Source organism: Manacus vitellinus, unplaced genomic scaffold, assembly GCF_001715985.3.
Source record: "Manacus vitellinus isolate BGI_N305 unplaced genomic scaffold, ASM171598v3 scaffold_16_pilon, whole genome shotgun sequence".
Taxonomy (NCBI): domain Eukaryota; kingdom Metazoa; phylum Chordata; class Aves; order Passeriformes; family Pipridae; genus Manacus; species Manacus vitellinus.
The window spans coordinates 1,141,839-1,158,175 of NW_021939189.1; the positions used below are offsets into that span (position 1 = coordinate 1,141,839).

The following is a 16,337-nucleotide window of genomic DNA, read 5'->3' on the forward strand; positions in this document are numbered from 1 at the left end:
TACCTTATAACAAGGCAACCACTCCAATTGGACCCAACTGCCCCAAAAGCAGTTTGCAGAGCTGCAAACAAAGTTGGCCAAACCACACCTGGGGATCCAAGCACATTCCACTATTTCAGCTCCAGAATCATCCCCCAGAGTGCATCCCTTTGCACAGGACACAGGCAGGGGCTGTGGGGCTCCCTCAGCCCTGCCCTAAACAACCACAACAGGGTCTGGAAGAGCATTTGGAATAAAAGGATTTATTTGAACACGTTTGCAGGGACACACAGAGAAAGGTCTGAGCACAGCTGTGAGGAAATCCCCCTGTCCCTCCCCTCCAGGGAGTTCCTCACTGGCACAATGGGGGGGTTGATGCCAAGTCCCCACTGCTCACCTCAGGATTCCTGTTCCTGTCAACACTGACACGTTTCAAGGGGCTGGTTTACACATTAAATACTCAGAGGTCATTCTTTCAAGGAGAAATTCATATTTCCAAGCTGTTGCTGGTTAGGATAAAACAGGGAATGGCCTAAAAACACCCTTAAAGTGCAGCACTGCAGCTAAATCCATAGCAGCCTTTGGGCCTCCTCAGAAGAGAGGCCCTGAAGGGAGGGAGAGTGACCAGGAGAGATGGATCTGGGAGTGTGGAATGGAAAAGCTGGGAAAATCTGCAAGGCAGAAGCCTTGTGGCACAAGGCTGTAAAGATACAGCTCCATACATGAGGCAGAAGGTGTTTGGAATTCCAGAGGCACGTTGGCAGAGCGGCCCTAAATCTATGGAAAATACACACATCCCTCTGGAGTTTCTTTGGGATCACAGGTATCACCCATGGAACCATTTCCCAGCACAGGCCACCCTAAAAACACCAGCCTGGAGTGAGGACAAAGCAGGGTCTGTGACATGGGACACCGGTAGCAGAGAATTCATCGGCCTGGGAAAATCCAGGAAAACTTCCAGCAGAAATTCAGGGCTTTCTTCGCCTAAAACGGGAAAGGAAAGAGCCACAAACAACTCTGAGAGTTCCCCCACAGCAGCTTTAGGAGCAGCCACCACCCAATTTCCCTGTTTTCGACACCTTTGAGCCTCACATCCCTCCTGTGCTGCCAAATGCAACGTTTAACCAGAGAAAGCTCCAGAAACACCTGTATTTTACTTTTTTGGGGAACGTAAAGCAAAGCCTCGTTTCAATTATTTACAAGTTACAAGCCCAAGCTCCAAGCCCAAGGCCCAGGAGAACTGGAGGGGTTACTACACCGTGCCAAGGCTGCAGCAAAGGCTCCCAGCAGCACGTCCTGCACAGTGGGGTGGCCCTGAGCTGGGCAGGGCACTCCCAGGGCACTGCCAGCACCACCTGCAAGAGGCCACAGCCCATGTTGAGCCCATGCTGAGCCCATGCAAGCCCTGGGTTAACTAAACTGCCTTCACTTTAGGCAGGGAAGGGTTGGGTTACATGTGGGGCTCATGTTGGCCCCAGCCTTGGGGACTAGGGGATTATTTGGATCTGTGCAGGAACTGTGGTAACCCTGCAGTGACATGTGTGACTGCCACTGATGCCACCACACCCCAGAACAGCCTGAGCTCTCCAGGGCTGTTCCATTCTCTAACAATTTGGAAAAGAGGGAAGTTCCCCCCAGCATGATTAGAGCCCGTGGTTCCTTAGCTGGGGGCCTCAGGAATCACACAGCTGGAATTTTTTTAGCCATGGTCAGGAACACCACTGGGAATGGCCCCCTCAGTTCCCTGCTCTCCAGGTCACACTGAACTGGAAACTTGGTAAATTTAAATTTCTCTAAGGATAAAATGAGTGTTCTTTGCTGCATCAGCCTCTGCTAAAGGCTGCAGGGACAGGAGAGGGAATGCAGGGAGTTCTCCCTGCCATCCCTAACCCTATTCCAGTTGGGAATCTAAGCCTGAAGTGGGAAGGGCAGCGAGGTCAGGGAGAAAGAAAAGTTCCCTAATTTTAGGAGCTATCAGGAAAGGGAATGAGCCTCCCAGGAGCACTTACTTGGGCTGAGCATGGTGCTGATATCCAGGTCCAAGTGCTGATCCCGCCCTCATCTCCACTGCCACGGAACACTGGGAACACACACCAGTCAGGCTCTGCTGCTCCCACCACCCCCAGCTCAGCATCAGCCCAAATTCTCATCCAGGCTGTGGACTCCCCATCCCTGGAATGTTCCAGGCCAGGCTGGATGGGGCTTGGAGCAACCTGGGCTAGTGGAAGGTGTCCCAGCCCATGGACACCATCCCAGGGGGAACAGGATGAGCTTTAAGGTCCCTTCCAACCCAACCCATTCCAAATCCCATGACCACGAGATGTTCCCCTTTTCCCTTTTGTCTTACTCTGGTTTCCACATCAGTCCATTCCGAGTCTGCAGCCTCTCCAAGGGGATCAGGCTGGGAAGGGGACGAGCGTCGCTTCCGCCTGGAACAGGAACGTGTGGGAAGAGCACAAAGACCTGTGACTGGGCAGATCCTGGTGCACAGGAGAGCACATTTCATACTGCCAAAATAAATCCTTGCCCTCAGCAGCAAACCAGCCTTAAAAGCACCTTCAGCATCCAGAGCCTCCAAGTTACATTCGTATGATTTCAGGCTGGAAGCAACGACTTCCCATTGGATGGCTGGGACCAGGAGTGGTTCCATGTGCAACTCCTGGAGTTCCACACCCCCAGAACCCAAAATGAAAGGCCCAACTCACCCCGTGGGAGATTCCTGCTTCAGGGTCTCGATGTCAGTGAACTGCACAGCCTGGCCACCACCCCTGGTTTTGAAAACATCCCCCTGGAACCCAGAGCAGAGACAAGGAACTGTCAGGTCAGCAGGGCAAGATTCACCTCATCCCTCAGCCCAGAGCCCTGAGTGCCATGGCCAGGCCTTCCTTGGACACCTCCAGGGATGGGGACTCCACCACCTCCAATGCCTGACAGGAAGAAATCCTTCCTGAAATGCCCTTTCCAGGAAGGAAATCCTTCCTGAACTTCTGAAGGAAAATGGTGAGATCAACAAGCCTATCGTGGTTTATAGGAAGCAACAACAAAGCTCAAGGAGAGGACTTTCAGCCCCCTCAAATCCCAGTGTAAAGGAGTTCCAAACCAACTCTTAGTGGGTGGAGTCCAACATTCCCTTCCCCAGGCCTGCAGGACAAGCTGCCAGGAGGAGGTTTGGGCCGAGCTGCCGAGGAAGGAGCCACCTCACCTTGATGAGTTTGGTCTCGATCTCGCCGTCGGAGGCCAGCTCCTGGTGTGTCAGCATGTACTTGTCGCACTTGGCCAGGGCCTTCTCGCTGGCCGTGGCCACGGTGATGGCGTGGGGCACGTGGGGCTGCAGCACCGTCTCCGTGGGCACGTTGGAGGGGGGTTTGTGGTCCACCCAGCGCTCCCCGGCCGAGCGCGAGCGGCGGTGCCGGAGCCGCACGGGAGGCGCGTTCTGGAGAGAGGCAGGAAAAGTCAGCACCCGGGAAATCACAGGGGGAACCCGCAGCTCTGTGCCCAAAGTGCCCTCGGGTTGTACCCTGGAAGGCTCCAAGAGCCTGGCAGGAAGTTATAATGGAATATTTTGTGCCAATTACTATTTTGTGGGAATTTTAGCGTTGTCGCATCCCACATTTATTAAAGTTTCCTCGAGGAGGAAATCTATGTTTGGCAATCTCCTCCCAAATTTCCATCACCAGCTGGTCAAAGGAGGGCCTTGTCCCACTCTGTCCACACTGGGACAGCTCCCCAGGGAAGTGGGCACAGCTCCAAACCTGCCAGAGCTCCAGGAGCGTTTGGATTACACTCCCAGGCATGGGGTGGGATTGTTGGGATCCTATGCAGGGTCTGGAGTTGGACTGGATGATCCTGATGGATCCCCTCCAACTCAGGATATTCTAGGATTTATGAATATCGTAACCAACCAGAAAAGAGGAATTTGTGTCTCCAGGGATTCATTCATGATCCCAAATGTAATTTGGAGGTAGCAAAGCAAGCAAATCCATCCTCACTATGGATTCCCAACACCTCTGAAGGATGCAAGGGGATGGATTCCCAACACCTCTGAAGGATGCAAGGGGATGGATTCCCAACACCTCTGAAGGATGNATGGATTCCCAACACCTCTGAAGGATGCAAGGGGATGGATTCCCAACACCTCTGAAGGATGCAAGGGGATGGATTCCCAACACCTCTGAAGGATGCAAGGCCTCCCAGCACTTCTGGGTACACGGAGCACAGGAAACATTCCCCGTGCTACTGCTCTGAACTGAGCTGTTGGAAATCCATGGGAATGGCAGAAGCTCATCTACTGCATTTCAGGAACATGAGAATTGTTGGCAGATGCTTGGGAAAATCAGAACAAGATCTTGGAATGGCCTTTTAAAAGAGGATTTGAAGAGTCTGTTCCCCTTACACGGTAATTTTGGAGGCCTCCCAATCCTTACACAACCCAAAGCCATGGATGCAAATCCCACCTGCTGTATTTTCAGATGAGCAACCACCACACATTCTTTGACTGTGCCCCACACAGATAAACCTCTCACAGGTCTAAAGCACCTCTTAAAACTTAAACATATACAGGGAAATGTGGCTTTCAGCAAAAATCTTCCATTAAAACAAATACAAATAAATGAAGAATTGGAATAATTTGGGAGAAGTTTGGGAACGCTCTCAGAAATGAATGATGCCATGATAAACTTGTACAGCTCTCTCAGATTTACCTGAGCCACAGTGACAGTGCCATGAGGTGCCACCACTGATAAGCATTGACAGGCAGCAGTTTGGGGGAAATCCCTGTAATCAGAGCCCCCCCATGGAAATGAGGGAAGAGTCTTGTAAGAGAGTCCAACTGGAGTCACAGGTGGGATGTTTATCCAAGCACTATTTCCAGACCACCTTAAACTGCCCAGACAGGCCTTGGCAAATGCAGGAGGATGGACTGGAGGAGACAGACACAAGGGAAAGCACAGGGACACTCAGAGCTCGAGGTAGGGCCTGGCCAGGCCAGACTAAACACACCTTCAAGTTCTGAGGAGGATCTAAACCCCAAGAGGTCCGAGTGAGCAGCCGGGCTCAGTCTGGGAACAGCCCATCCCGGGAGAAACACAGCCAGGGCAAAGCTCTACTCTACATTAGGAATGCTCAAGGGAGGAGAACTTTAAGCCAGACTAAGCCACTCTAGGTTGAGCTTTGGAAGGAGCAGCACTAACCCTGCAGCAGTGATCCTCTTCTATCTCTAGCTCCTCTCTATGCCTGGGCACCTCAAGGACTCCAGTCCAGCACATCCCTCGCCTTCTGTGGGAGCTGTTACAGCCTCTACTCGGCTCTGGCTCTTGTTTAGTCCTGGCATAAGAAGTGCTCTGCTTGTGTGAAGGGGTTTTCTGCTCCCACTCCAGGACACAGGAGGCCACAGAAATGCTGCTACAGGAGTTAGAACGTCTGGGCCCCTGCGGGGGGCTGGCGAGGTGCTGGCTGTGCCCCCCCTGAGCAAAGGGACTAGAGCTCTGCAGAGAAGGGGAGAGGAGTTAGTGAACACAAACACACACAGTGGAACTCATACAGCAATGAACAGGGAATCCTGACAATGTGCAGAGGGAAAACTCAGCTGGATGAGTGCAGTGTTGCAGTGACAGCAGACTCAGGTGCTCTCTCAGTGGAGCAGCAGTAGGAGGTGGGAGCACAAGTGAACAAGGGACACAAGGAATGCAAAGGCAGTTTCAGCTACTCACAATTCTGTGCCTGGGAACTACTTTTTAACCTGCACTTCATCCTTAAAATATGATTTTCCCTACGTCAGTCAGTGTCTGGAGGTGACTTACAGGCACTGGGGGAGGAGACAGTGACCTCTGCACAGCCTTCTCTCGGTCCCTCTCCCTCGAGGGCCTCTCTGGCTTCTCCTTGGGCTCAGTGACAATGGCCTTCAGCTGCTTCAGCTTCTCATCCTTCACCCAGAGCTTGTTCTGCATCTCCAGCTGCTTTGCTGCCACACGACGCTCCTGCAAGGACAAGGCAGGGAAAGCATCAAGTACCTCACAGGAAAACATGGAATCACTGGGGTTGGAAAAGACCTCCAAGGCCATCGAGTCCAACCTGTGACTGATCCCCACCAGTCCAGTCGTTCCTTGGACACCTCCAGGGGTGGGGACTCCACCACCTCCCTGGGCAGCCCCTTCCAGTGCCTGACAGCCCTTTCCAGGAAGAAATTCCTCCTGATGTCCAACCTGACTCTCCCCTGGCACAGCTTGAGGCCTCTTGTCCTCTCCTCCTGCCCCTTGTTCCCTGGGAGCAGAGCCTGACTCCCCCTGGCTCCCCCCTCCTGTCAGGAGGTTGCAGAGCCAGAAGGTCCCCCCTTAAAAGTTCCCCCAGGTTAAACTGTGCTGGGATTTTGCAGGGAATTCTCTATGGAATGAATATCTTCCCCACTGAGACACAAGCTATTGGAAGTAACACCTTGTCAATGTAAAGACAGACTTTCCAGATTATAAAGCAACACCACATTTAACACCATAATTATCTGCTTTCCTAAATTACAGCAGATGGGAACACGCCCAATTAGAGTTCCATCAATGATCCTCAAGTAGCAAAAGTTAATTCCTCAGCTTTCCTTTCCTTATTGCTTGTCCAGGGCAGAGCTGAGCAAGAGAACTTCCACAAGGAAAAAGGAGAAATTCTGACACTTCTACAAGAGAACCACTCCCTAAGAGTGGCCCAAGCCCAAAGGAAGAGGTTCCAGCTATTGGAATGTGCACACACTACACCTCTAGAAGTGAAGTGGATGCAGCAGAGCACTTACACACTCCTTCTCCCATTTCATGGTGGTCTCTGCCACCATCCCCTGCAGCCTGGCCTCCAACCTCCTCTTGTCCGACGCCTGACGCTGCAGCTTCTGGCTCTTGCTTTCCAGTTCCTGCTGAAGATTCCTCTTGTCCTCCTCATAAATTGTGGCAGTTTTCTCCAAAATGTCAATCTGCAGGAAGACAGGAAGGATTTCAATACACTTCTTAGGAACACAACCATCTAAGCCCTGAATTGCCAGTTATATGACCGTAAATATACATTTTAAATTACACATTGCCCATCTTCACATACTAAAAAGGGCAAAAAAGTGTTCAGTGAAGTTCCCCACAAAATCCTTTTTATCTTGTTTCCAATATCCAGCAACTTCTGATGTCACAGGACTTGCCAAGGGGTACATAAAAAATGTGGTTTGTGCTTGAAAATGCCCAACCTGACCTTGTATTCCAAGGTTTTAATCTTCTTCTCCAGACGTTCCAGCTCCGTTCTCTGCCCTGCTATTATTTTCTCCTTCTCAGACAGTTTTCCTTGGATATAGTGTTCCTTGGATACGACACTGGAGTCAAACTCCTGCAGCATTGTTTTAAAGGCAAGCACTGGAAGAGAATGGAGACATTTCCCCTTCTCACCTGATCTCCACAACACCCAAAGCACTTCTGCTTTTCTCCTGCCAACTTAAAGCCACCAGCTCTTTAATGACCTCAAAAAAAGGGGGAAATGATCAATCCAGACAAGATAATTATTTTCTGTTGGTACAGAAGGGAGCCTGGAGGAGTAATAAGGGCACCAAAAATCAAGCTCTGCCTGATGTTCAAACTCTTACCATTTTTGGCAAACTCCTCTGACAGCATCTGCCTCATTTTCTGGCGCTGCTCCAGGGCCTCGATGAGCTTGGGAAGGGTTTGATCATCGTTGATGTCCAAGAGCTCACACGAGGGCAACGGGGGGAAGCTCTGCAAAAGCATTTCTGCCACGGATTGCTCTTCTGTTTCTGCAGCATTTAAAGGCAAGAAAGAAAGTCTGTCAGCAAGTTACAGGACAGGAAGATTCCAATGGATAACACACACACAGAGCATCCACTCCACAGGATCATGGGAACAATTAAGGAGAGCTATAGGTTTTCAGAAGAGTTGACAGTGCTGAGTGAAGATTTAATGTGTCATTCTCAATTCATTGCTTTACAAAACCTCCAGGCAACTCTGGATTTCTAAAGCAGGCCCTAAACATGTAGAAACATCAAAGTATCATCCTCAGCACAATTTGCTTCCAGGAGCTTCAATACTGGGACCATGGAGTCATCCCCAATAACAGAGGATTCATTTAGACTCACACAGGGACTGTGTTTGGACTGCAGGCAGTGAGGAAGGAGCACCTCCCACTGCACAGAGAGCTCCCAGCCAACAGGTCACTGAAGCTCCTTTTGCACTTTCCAGGCTCAAATAATTTGTTTTAAAACAGCTTGTAACTCCTAACACAAAAGTGTGCTGTAACCATGGAATCATGGAATGGTTTGGGTTGGAAGGGATCTTAAAGATGACCCAGTCCCACCCCCTGTCATGGGCAGGGACACCTTCCACTAGCCCAGGTTGCTCCAAGCCCTGTCCAGCCTGGCCTTGGACACTTCCAGGGATCCAGGGGCAGCCACAGCTTCTCTGGGCAACCTGTGCCAGGGCCTCACCACCCTCACAGGGAAGGATTTCTCCCCAATATCCCATCTAACCCTGTCCTGTGTCAGTGGGAAGCCATTCCCTGTTGTCCTGCCTCTCCATCCCTTGTTCCCAGTCCCTCTCCAGCTCTCCTGGAGCCCCTTTAGGCCCTGGAAGGGGCTCTCAGCTCTCCCTGGAGCCTTCTCTCCTCCAGGTGAACCCCTCCCAGCCTGCCCCCTCTCTGCAGTACTCACCCCCCCCGAGGGGGCCGCCCCTCATCTCCAGTTTCCTGGCCAGCTCCTCGCGGAAGGCCTGGTTGCGGAAGCGCCGGCCGGGGGTGAGCCCGCACAGGGGTCTGTCCACGGGCCTGGCCACCTCCACCTCCTGGGTCATCTCTGCAAAGCGCATCACCTGCTGCAGGGGCGGGAGAGAGCCACACAACACCTCAGAGGGACACTCAAAGGGGGGTCAGGCAATGAAATACGAGAGGACACGACCCAGCTCTAATCTCGAGTAGTTCCCCACTTGGGATTCTGATGTGCAGCACCCCAAAGCCTTCCCAGGAACACCCCCAGAGCTCCAGCCCCGAGGAGCCATGAACCCTTGTGCAGACAGCTCAGATTCCTCTAAGTGCTGCCATAGCAGGGATTAAGCACCTAAATATGGCTCTTTGGAATTCTCTAAATAAGTAAAACCTTTCCTTCTTCACAAGCATGTAGCAGTTGTAATTTTAAGAGGAAAAATAAGATTTTACCCTACAAAACTATAACAAAAAAAATATAATTCCTTTTATCTATTCAAGCACAATTGAGTGGGAAATGTGACGAAAGGAGCAGGAGGGACTGCAGTAAGCTGTGCAGGGGGGTTACCAGGCTCTCCTCATAGTCCTCAGCTTTGGGGTTGACACACACGATCATCCGGACCTTCCCTTCTCCATCAAAATAGTTCTTGAAGAGATGAGTCAGTTTGGAATCTCTGTATGGAACCATCTGAAAATCAAGCACAGGAAGGATTTAGCAAGTTTTCAGCACTCCAGGTCTTCCTCAAAGGACAGGATGATGGGATGAGGGTTCCACACCTTGTTTGTCCCGTACAACTGGTTTTCCCGCAGAACTTCGATGCAGGTTCTCAACGTCATCAGTGACTGGTTGATGTTACCTTAAAAAACCCCCAAAGGCAGAGCAAAAAACTCCATAAGCAGCCACTTAGATCAGGTTCCCAAATTATTTAGCAGTTTCTTGAAGGATAATTTGCCTGCCTTCAGTTCTGTTTGTTCCAGATAACTGCTCCAATTAACTGAAGGAGCAGAAGAAGTGCTACTGAAAACCTGTGGTTTCCAAACCAGAGGGTTTCAGGTCATCAAATCAGATAATTGATCATCATAACAGAGCACTCCAGTTCTCCCTGGGATGTCTCTACCAGGAGACAAGACTAATGGCAGCATAATTAGCAGAGCAATCACCAGGGTGCCTAAAGGTGGTTCCCACCTGCTTCTCGCAGCCTGTTCCCCTCGGCTTTTGTCCTGTTGGTTCTCTCACTTCCAGCCAGATCCACCAAGGACAGCTGGCTCAGAGTGATCTGTTCCTTCTCCTGCCACAGGAAACAAAGGATAATCACCTCCATATTCCTTCTGAAGGGGTGGGGGGAACACCCCACCCCCCAAAGCAGCATGAACACTTCAAAATAATACACGTTGAGCCCTTAAATAAGGTCAGGGGGTGTTTTTACAGCCCAAGGCCTGGGCACCACCAGCTTTGCTTGGGAAGTTTAGCAGCTCCCTTGTGTCCTGGCCCACAGGATGGGTATAACAACTGCCCTCATCCAAATCCTCCACATTTTACATTCCTAACAAAGGAAAAGGTGAAACCCAAAGGAATCTGCAGCTCCACCCTCCATGTGCGAGTTGGACTCATTGATCCTCGTGGGTCCTTCCCAACTCAGCAGAGCCTGTGATTTTAAGGCCTTATTTTCAGCACAAAAAGGAGATTAATTCTGTCCCCTGGAAATTCAAGACACAGGAACCATTTCCAAGGTTCAGCACCTTTCCCAAGCTCCCCCCCCCCGAGTTCTCCTGGGCTCAGCTGCTCCGAGCTCACCTGCAGGACGTTGTCTCCGTCGGCATCCAGCGGGGCCTGAGCCAGTTTGATGATGAAGACGCTGTGGGAGCGGCTGGACTCGCGGTTCAGCTGCGTGTTGGCAATGCGCCGCTTCTTCTGACCTGCAGGGCAGCACACAGCCCACAGAACAGGGGGTTGGGAAACACAGTTCCCACCTGGCAAAGCCAGCTCTGCTCTCAGCACCACAGCGGGAAGGACTTGCCAGCTGCCGAAGGAACGGCCTTAGGGGGAAGGAGGGAAGGGTTCCGTGGGATATTGGGAAGGAATTCTTTACTGGAAGGGTGGTTGGGGTACAGGTGCCCAGGTGAGGCACAGGTGCCCAGGGAGCTTGTGGGTTCCACATTCCTGGGAGTGCACAAAGCCAGGGTGGACAGGGCTTGGAGCAACCCGGTCTAGTTGGGAGGTTGTGGACTCCACATTCCCGGAAGTGTCCAAGGCCAGGCTGGACGGGACTTAGAGCAGCCTGGTCTAGTGGAAGGTCTCCAGTTGGAATTGGACAATATTTAAGCTCCTTCCAACCCAAACCATTCCAGGATTCTGTGACCTGCACCCAATTCTGGAAGATTTACCTCTCCAAAACACCTCGAAAGCTTCCTCTGTGGACTTCACCTCCACCTCCGTGCAGCCCGTGACGTACATGTTGTGGTTCTGGTCCTCCCGAAGCATTTTGGACTGGGGAGGTCTTTGGGACAAGGAGGAAATAAAACAAACAGACAAAAAAAAAAAAACATTAGAACAGTTTTCTGTACATCATTGGCATGCAAGTTGTGTTCAAGTGCAAAATTCAGAGTGACTACGTGGATTATCTGCACAGAGGATGGAAGAGGAAACACAAGGACACACACCCAGCCCAGATTAGTGACACTTCAGCTACTGCTTTAATTGAGCAGCTACATTTAATTGCAATTTCTGCTGGGAATCATTGCTTTGGTGGCAGCTACTGCTTTTCTACATGCACACAGAAGCAAGGGGGCTTTGACAGCACTCAGTATTTGCTAGTAAAGCAAGAAGAGACAGGGAATCAGTCTATTTGCTGCTTCTACTGAAGGAAAGTGGCACTTTTTGAGATGGCAATAATAGGCTGTGCACATACATAAAGTCTCCATTTCGCACAGGGGTGTTGCAATTGTTCCACCTACCGAAAAAACAGGGGTAAAAACATTAAGTCATTCAAGTTTGTGCCTAAAATCTCTCCACATATAACACACTGCAGCTTCCAGAAAGAGAAACAAGCCAAGAGTCTTCCTAGGCTGGTTTTTGGGCAGAAGCACAACACTAAACCAATGTCATTGTTTCCAAAGCCTTCACAGACATTCAAACCCTTTTCAGCCCAGTGCCCTGGAGACAGCTCTTGATGTCTGAGAGACACAGCCTGCTTTGCTGGAGCTGGTCTTTGTAAATCAGCCAACTCTTTAATTAACACATGTGCTGATGGGCTACTTGAATGGTTTTAGAATTTAAATAAATGTATTCAAAGGCCAATTTGCAGATATTTTTTTCCTGCTGGTGTCAAGATTTACCAATTTTAGACGTCAGCCAAGTCTGCACACCTTTGCAGAAATATCCATCATTTCAATTAGGAGACAATTCACTGCTGGTTTTTGGGAATTACTGCCATCAGGTGAAATCTTATGCAAATGTGAATTAACTACGGAGCAACAAAGCAGCATTTCTCACCCAAGACACTGTTTCCAGGGGAAAAAAGGTCAGCTGTGGAATGCCTTGGTCCAAGCTGCAGTCACCTGCTAGAATTGTGCTCAGAAGACAGGACTAGATTTAGGATCTCAGTGGGACACCAAATTAAATATTTAAATATCCATCTCCCACTGTAACAGGGAGGGGAGCACCGAGTCACAACAAGCATCAGTACTTGGCACACTGAAATATTCCTGTCTGGACTCCTTTGCCATCACCTTTCCACAGGATTTTTTAAGGATTCTTGTGACTTGAGCCAGACTCACCAAGACTAAAACCACAAAAACCTGGTAGAGCTCCTGCAAAAGCCAGGAATAGCAGGATTCCCAAACTCACTTGGGTTTGATGGGCTCGAAGGGAGCCTCCTCCAGGAGGTCATAGATGTAGTTGTTGTAGATCTCGATGTAGGACACAAAGACACTGTAGACATTGTCCTCATCCACCTCCTCCACCTTGCAGTGCTCCTGCACGTTGATCATGTCGGCAAACTCGGGGTCCAGGTGGCGCCTGTGGACACAGGGAGTGAGGTGGGAGCCCCTGGAGCTGGGCAGGTACATCTGAGCACTGCAGCATGGAAATGCTCCAGAGCTGCCAAAATACTGGGATTCCTGGGCTGGCCTGGGCAGGGCCAGCAGCTGGACTGTGGTGAGCCTTGGGAGGGCCCCTTCCAGCTCAGGGTATTGGGTGATTCTAGGAAAACATCTCCAAGTTGAACTTCACAGTGTTCCTGCTCAAAGTCACAGCATTGAGCTCATGAAAATAAACTTCTCTTGCCTAATTCTGCCTTCTAATCTAAATAATTATGTAATTGCTTCAATGAAATACACTCACTTCCCATTAATATTTTATTAATCAATAGGAATATTATTAGGAATATATTAATTAACATATTAAATACTTAGGAACACATTAATAACATTATTACTGTTATGAATCAATAAATAATTACTAATTAAATAATGATATTAATAATTAATATTATTAATTAATAGGAATATTAAGCAATAGGGGTTGGAACAAGATGATCTTTAAGATCCCTTCCAACCCAAACCATCCCAGGGTTCTAGGATTTTTCTTTCATTTCTCCAAGGGAAGGATAGAAACCTCCAGACAAGTTAAAACCAGACTAAAGGAATAACATTTATAGTAACTAAATTCCCTCTGAGTGTTCCAACAGTCACTTACTTCCCAGATGGAGTTTTTGGGACAGGCAGGGCATCTCTCCTCTGCCGCTCCAACAGAGCATCAACCTCACTCTGAACATCCACCCCGTTCTTGTCATCCAGCTTAAAAACCTGCCAGGAAGGTTGGACAATTAAAAAAAAAATAATTAAGGTGTTGACCAACAAAACTAATTATTTGATCAAGCTGGCAACTGATGAGTTTGAATTAATTCCATGCCCCTCACTAGCACTCAGCCTGCCAAGTGGATCTGGCAGAAAACAGGTATTTCCAAAATAACAAGATTTCATAAATGCTCCCAAGGAAGAGGCTTCCAGGACTGTTTAAGTACATTTAGATACTAAAAATCCACAGAAGTTTGCCCACGAGAAAAGCCTCACATCTCTGTGAATTGGTCTGTGCTCTGGTCTAGCTGACAAAGGTGTTCAGTCCAAGGCTGGACTCCTGATCTTGGAGGTCTTTTCCATCCTCAATGATTCTGTGATTATGGATAAGGTTTCCTGAGGCTTTTGGATCTCGTGGCTAAATCTCACTCCATAACTCAGAAAGCTTCCTCTTCTTTTTTTTCTTGTTTTTAAATCAAGGAATGAAGAGCAGTTGAAGGACAGGCAGACCACACATCTTCACCAGATGTCCATCCCAGCCCCCTCCCTGGCCCTGCTCCTCAAACCTCGAGGGGGTGGGTTGGTTTGGTTTGGGGTGGGTTGGTTTGGTTTCTCAGTCACAGATCTATTCTGCAGACAGCCCTTATCTGGGGCTTTGGGGCTGTCACACAGCAGGGGGGAGGATTCAGGGTGAAGCCACTCACGAATCTCTTGGCCTGGAAGGGCCCGATGCTGTTGAAGATCATGTCCAGGCAGCGTGGGAGGAGCCCTCCATCCCCAGGAGATCCCGTCATGGTGTGGGTCTTCCCACTGCCTGTCACTCCATAGGTGAAGAGGAGACCTGGGAAAGGTGTGGAATCAAATGGATTTGGGGAAAAAAACCCAATGGTTCTCTTTGGAGAGTCAGGGATTCCAGCCCCCCAGCAGTGTTTGCAGCTCTCCCTGATCAGCACAGCTGGAATTATCCACTGTCCTCTCTGGGACAGGGCACTTGGAAGCCAAAAATGGGGCATTACTGAGGAGTCTGACACACAGCAGGCACTGTGGTATCTCTGTGAGGGTGGGCAGGCCCTGGCACAGGTTGCCCAGAGAAGCTGTGGCTGCCCCTGGATCCCTGGAAGTGTCCAAGGCCAGGTTGGATGGGGCTTGGAGCCACCTGGGCTGGTGGGAGGTGTCCCTGCCCATGGCAGGGGGTGGCACTGGATGGGCTTTGAGGTCCCTTCCAACCCAAACCATTCCAGGATTCTGTGCCCACACCAAGCCCAGGAGATCAAACCCCACAAACTGATTTCTGCAGTCACTCCTTGGGTGGACAATCCATCCCTTCCCACAGAGAAAAAAAGCTTCTCCTGTTCATCTTGCACTAAAATCTTAGACCTTGACACACCTAACATGCAAATCATCACAAAAATAAATAGGTTTAGACATGAGAGCTTCCAAGGATGTTGTGTGAGGAGCTGAGCCACAATTCCAAAGCAGACAAGATGTACCTTTTTACCTTGAGAAGACAAGAAACCTCGAGAGCCACGAAATCATGGCCAGGAGGGTGGCAGAGGAGTGGCACAGGCCAGGAGTTGCTCACCATTTTTGCCCCGGATCAGATCTTCCACCAGAGGTTTGGCCACCACGTCAAAGAGCTCCTTCTGAACCCCAAGGGTGCCAAACACTTCCTTAAAGGAATACTGGGTCTGCCAAGAGAGGAGACACGGCCTGAACCTTCAGCTTCCGTGGCCAGGAGTCCATTGCTTCCCAACATCCAGGGGTTACACCTTAGGACATCCCCACAGCTCAGCAGAACGATTAAACTCGGCTTTAGGACTAAGCCAGGGTTTGAACATGGGTCGCTCATTTTTCCATCAAAACACTTTCTCAGGTAAATATCTGAATTTTAAGTTTCTGAGCAAAGGTTTATCAAACTTTTAATTAACCTTTGCCTCCTTCATTTAAGCCTTAAGAGATCACTTTATACCTTTCTTATAAGAACTTGCCAGGCTACTCTACATCCCACCCAACATTCCTGCCCAGAGAAGCTGTGTATTCTCCATCCCTGGAAGTGTCCAAGGCCAGGTTGGATGGGATTTGGAACAACCTGGGCTAGTGGAAGGTGTCCCTGCCCATGGCAGGGGGTGGCACTGGCTGAGCTTTAAGATCCCTTCCCACCCAAACCATTCCAGAATGCCACAAAAATTCTATTATTTTTTCTTTTCTTAAAAACTCCATGGCTTTGTCTCATTTGGTATTCCAGCACTGTTTTGGGATACTCCAGTTAATCCTTTCACTACCACAACACCTTCAGTCCTACAGTGCTCTGGCTCCTCATTCTGTACCATCTGTACAGAGCACAGACTATATATAAGTATATATAATATCTATTATATGCTTATAAATATAATTGTGTGTGGTTGAGTTTAGAGCTGCTTTCTTTCAATTAGTCCTGCATGAAAAAAAAATCCTTTAAGCAACACAAACATTCCTCAGGTTGGCTTTAGTTCCTTGCACCCTGTAGAAGCCTCTTCCTCTGTGGAGAATATATTTTATGGCTAAGGAAGTGGTGCAGTTTTGCTCTGGATGGGTTTGAAAAAGGGGGAAAAAAAAAATTCCGATTTTGCCCTCTGCAAGAGCCCCACAAGCCAGGGGGAAATCCTGGGTGGGACACCTTCCACTGTGGCAGGTTGCTCCCAGCCCAGCCCGGCCTTGGACACTCGCAGGGGTGGGGCCGGCAGTTTGTCCGGGCACATTCCCGGCTGGAATGCGGTCCCCCCGCGTGGTTACCTCTCGGTACTCGCCGTTGCGGAACACCCGGTACCCCTCGGGCGGGTGGATCTGCACCGTGGTCTCGT

The 16,337-nt window shown here is 49.8% G+C and overlaps 1 protein-coding gene across 1 annotated transcript in view; it reads right to left on the reverse strand.

Annotated features, from left to right (window-relative positions):
• Positions 1–231: 231 nt before the first annotated feature.
• Positions 232–16,337, reverse strand: part of KIF23 (kinesin family member 23) — an 18,031-nt gene continuing 1,925 nt past the window's right edge. Inside the window, exons 2-22 of the mRNA XM_029958767.1 lie at positions 16,270–16,332; positions 15,080–15,185; positions 14,202–14,338; positions 13,397–13,506; positions 12,548–12,718; positions 11,086–11,198; positions 10,496–10,617; positions 9,887–9,989; positions 9,478–9,557; positions 9,269–9,388; positions 8,654–8,813; positions 7,577–7,735; positions 7,192–7,349; positions 6,752–6,925; positions 5,778–5,954; positions 5,169–5,462; positions 3,182–3,412; positions 2,685–2,767; positions 2,327–2,408; positions 1,989–2,059; positions 232–963 (exon numbers count right to left, since the gene is read on the reverse strand). Of these exons, the coding sequence (XP_029814627.1) occupies positions 948–963; positions 1,989–2,059; positions 2,327–2,408; positions 2,685–2,767; positions 3,182–3,412; positions 5,169–5,462; positions 5,778–5,954; positions 6,752–6,925; positions 7,192–7,349; positions 7,577–7,735; positions 8,654–8,813; positions 9,269–9,388; positions 9,478–9,557; positions 9,887–9,989; positions 10,496–10,617; positions 11,086–11,198; positions 12,548–12,718; positions 13,397–13,506; positions 14,202–14,338; positions 15,080–15,185; positions 16,270–16,332 (2,730 nt within the window). The 3' untranslated portion in view covers positions 232–947. The remainder of the gene's footprint in view (positions 964–1,988; positions 2,060–2,326; positions 2,409–2,684; positions 2,768–3,181; positions 3,413–5,168; positions 5,463–5,777; positions 5,955–6,751; positions 6,926–7,191; positions 7,350–7,576; positions 7,736–8,653; positions 8,814–9,268; positions 9,389–9,477; positions 9,558–9,886; positions 9,990–10,495; positions 10,618–11,085; positions 11,199–12,547; positions 12,719–13,396; positions 13,507–14,201; positions 14,339–15,079; positions 15,186–16,269; positions 16,333–16,337) is intronic.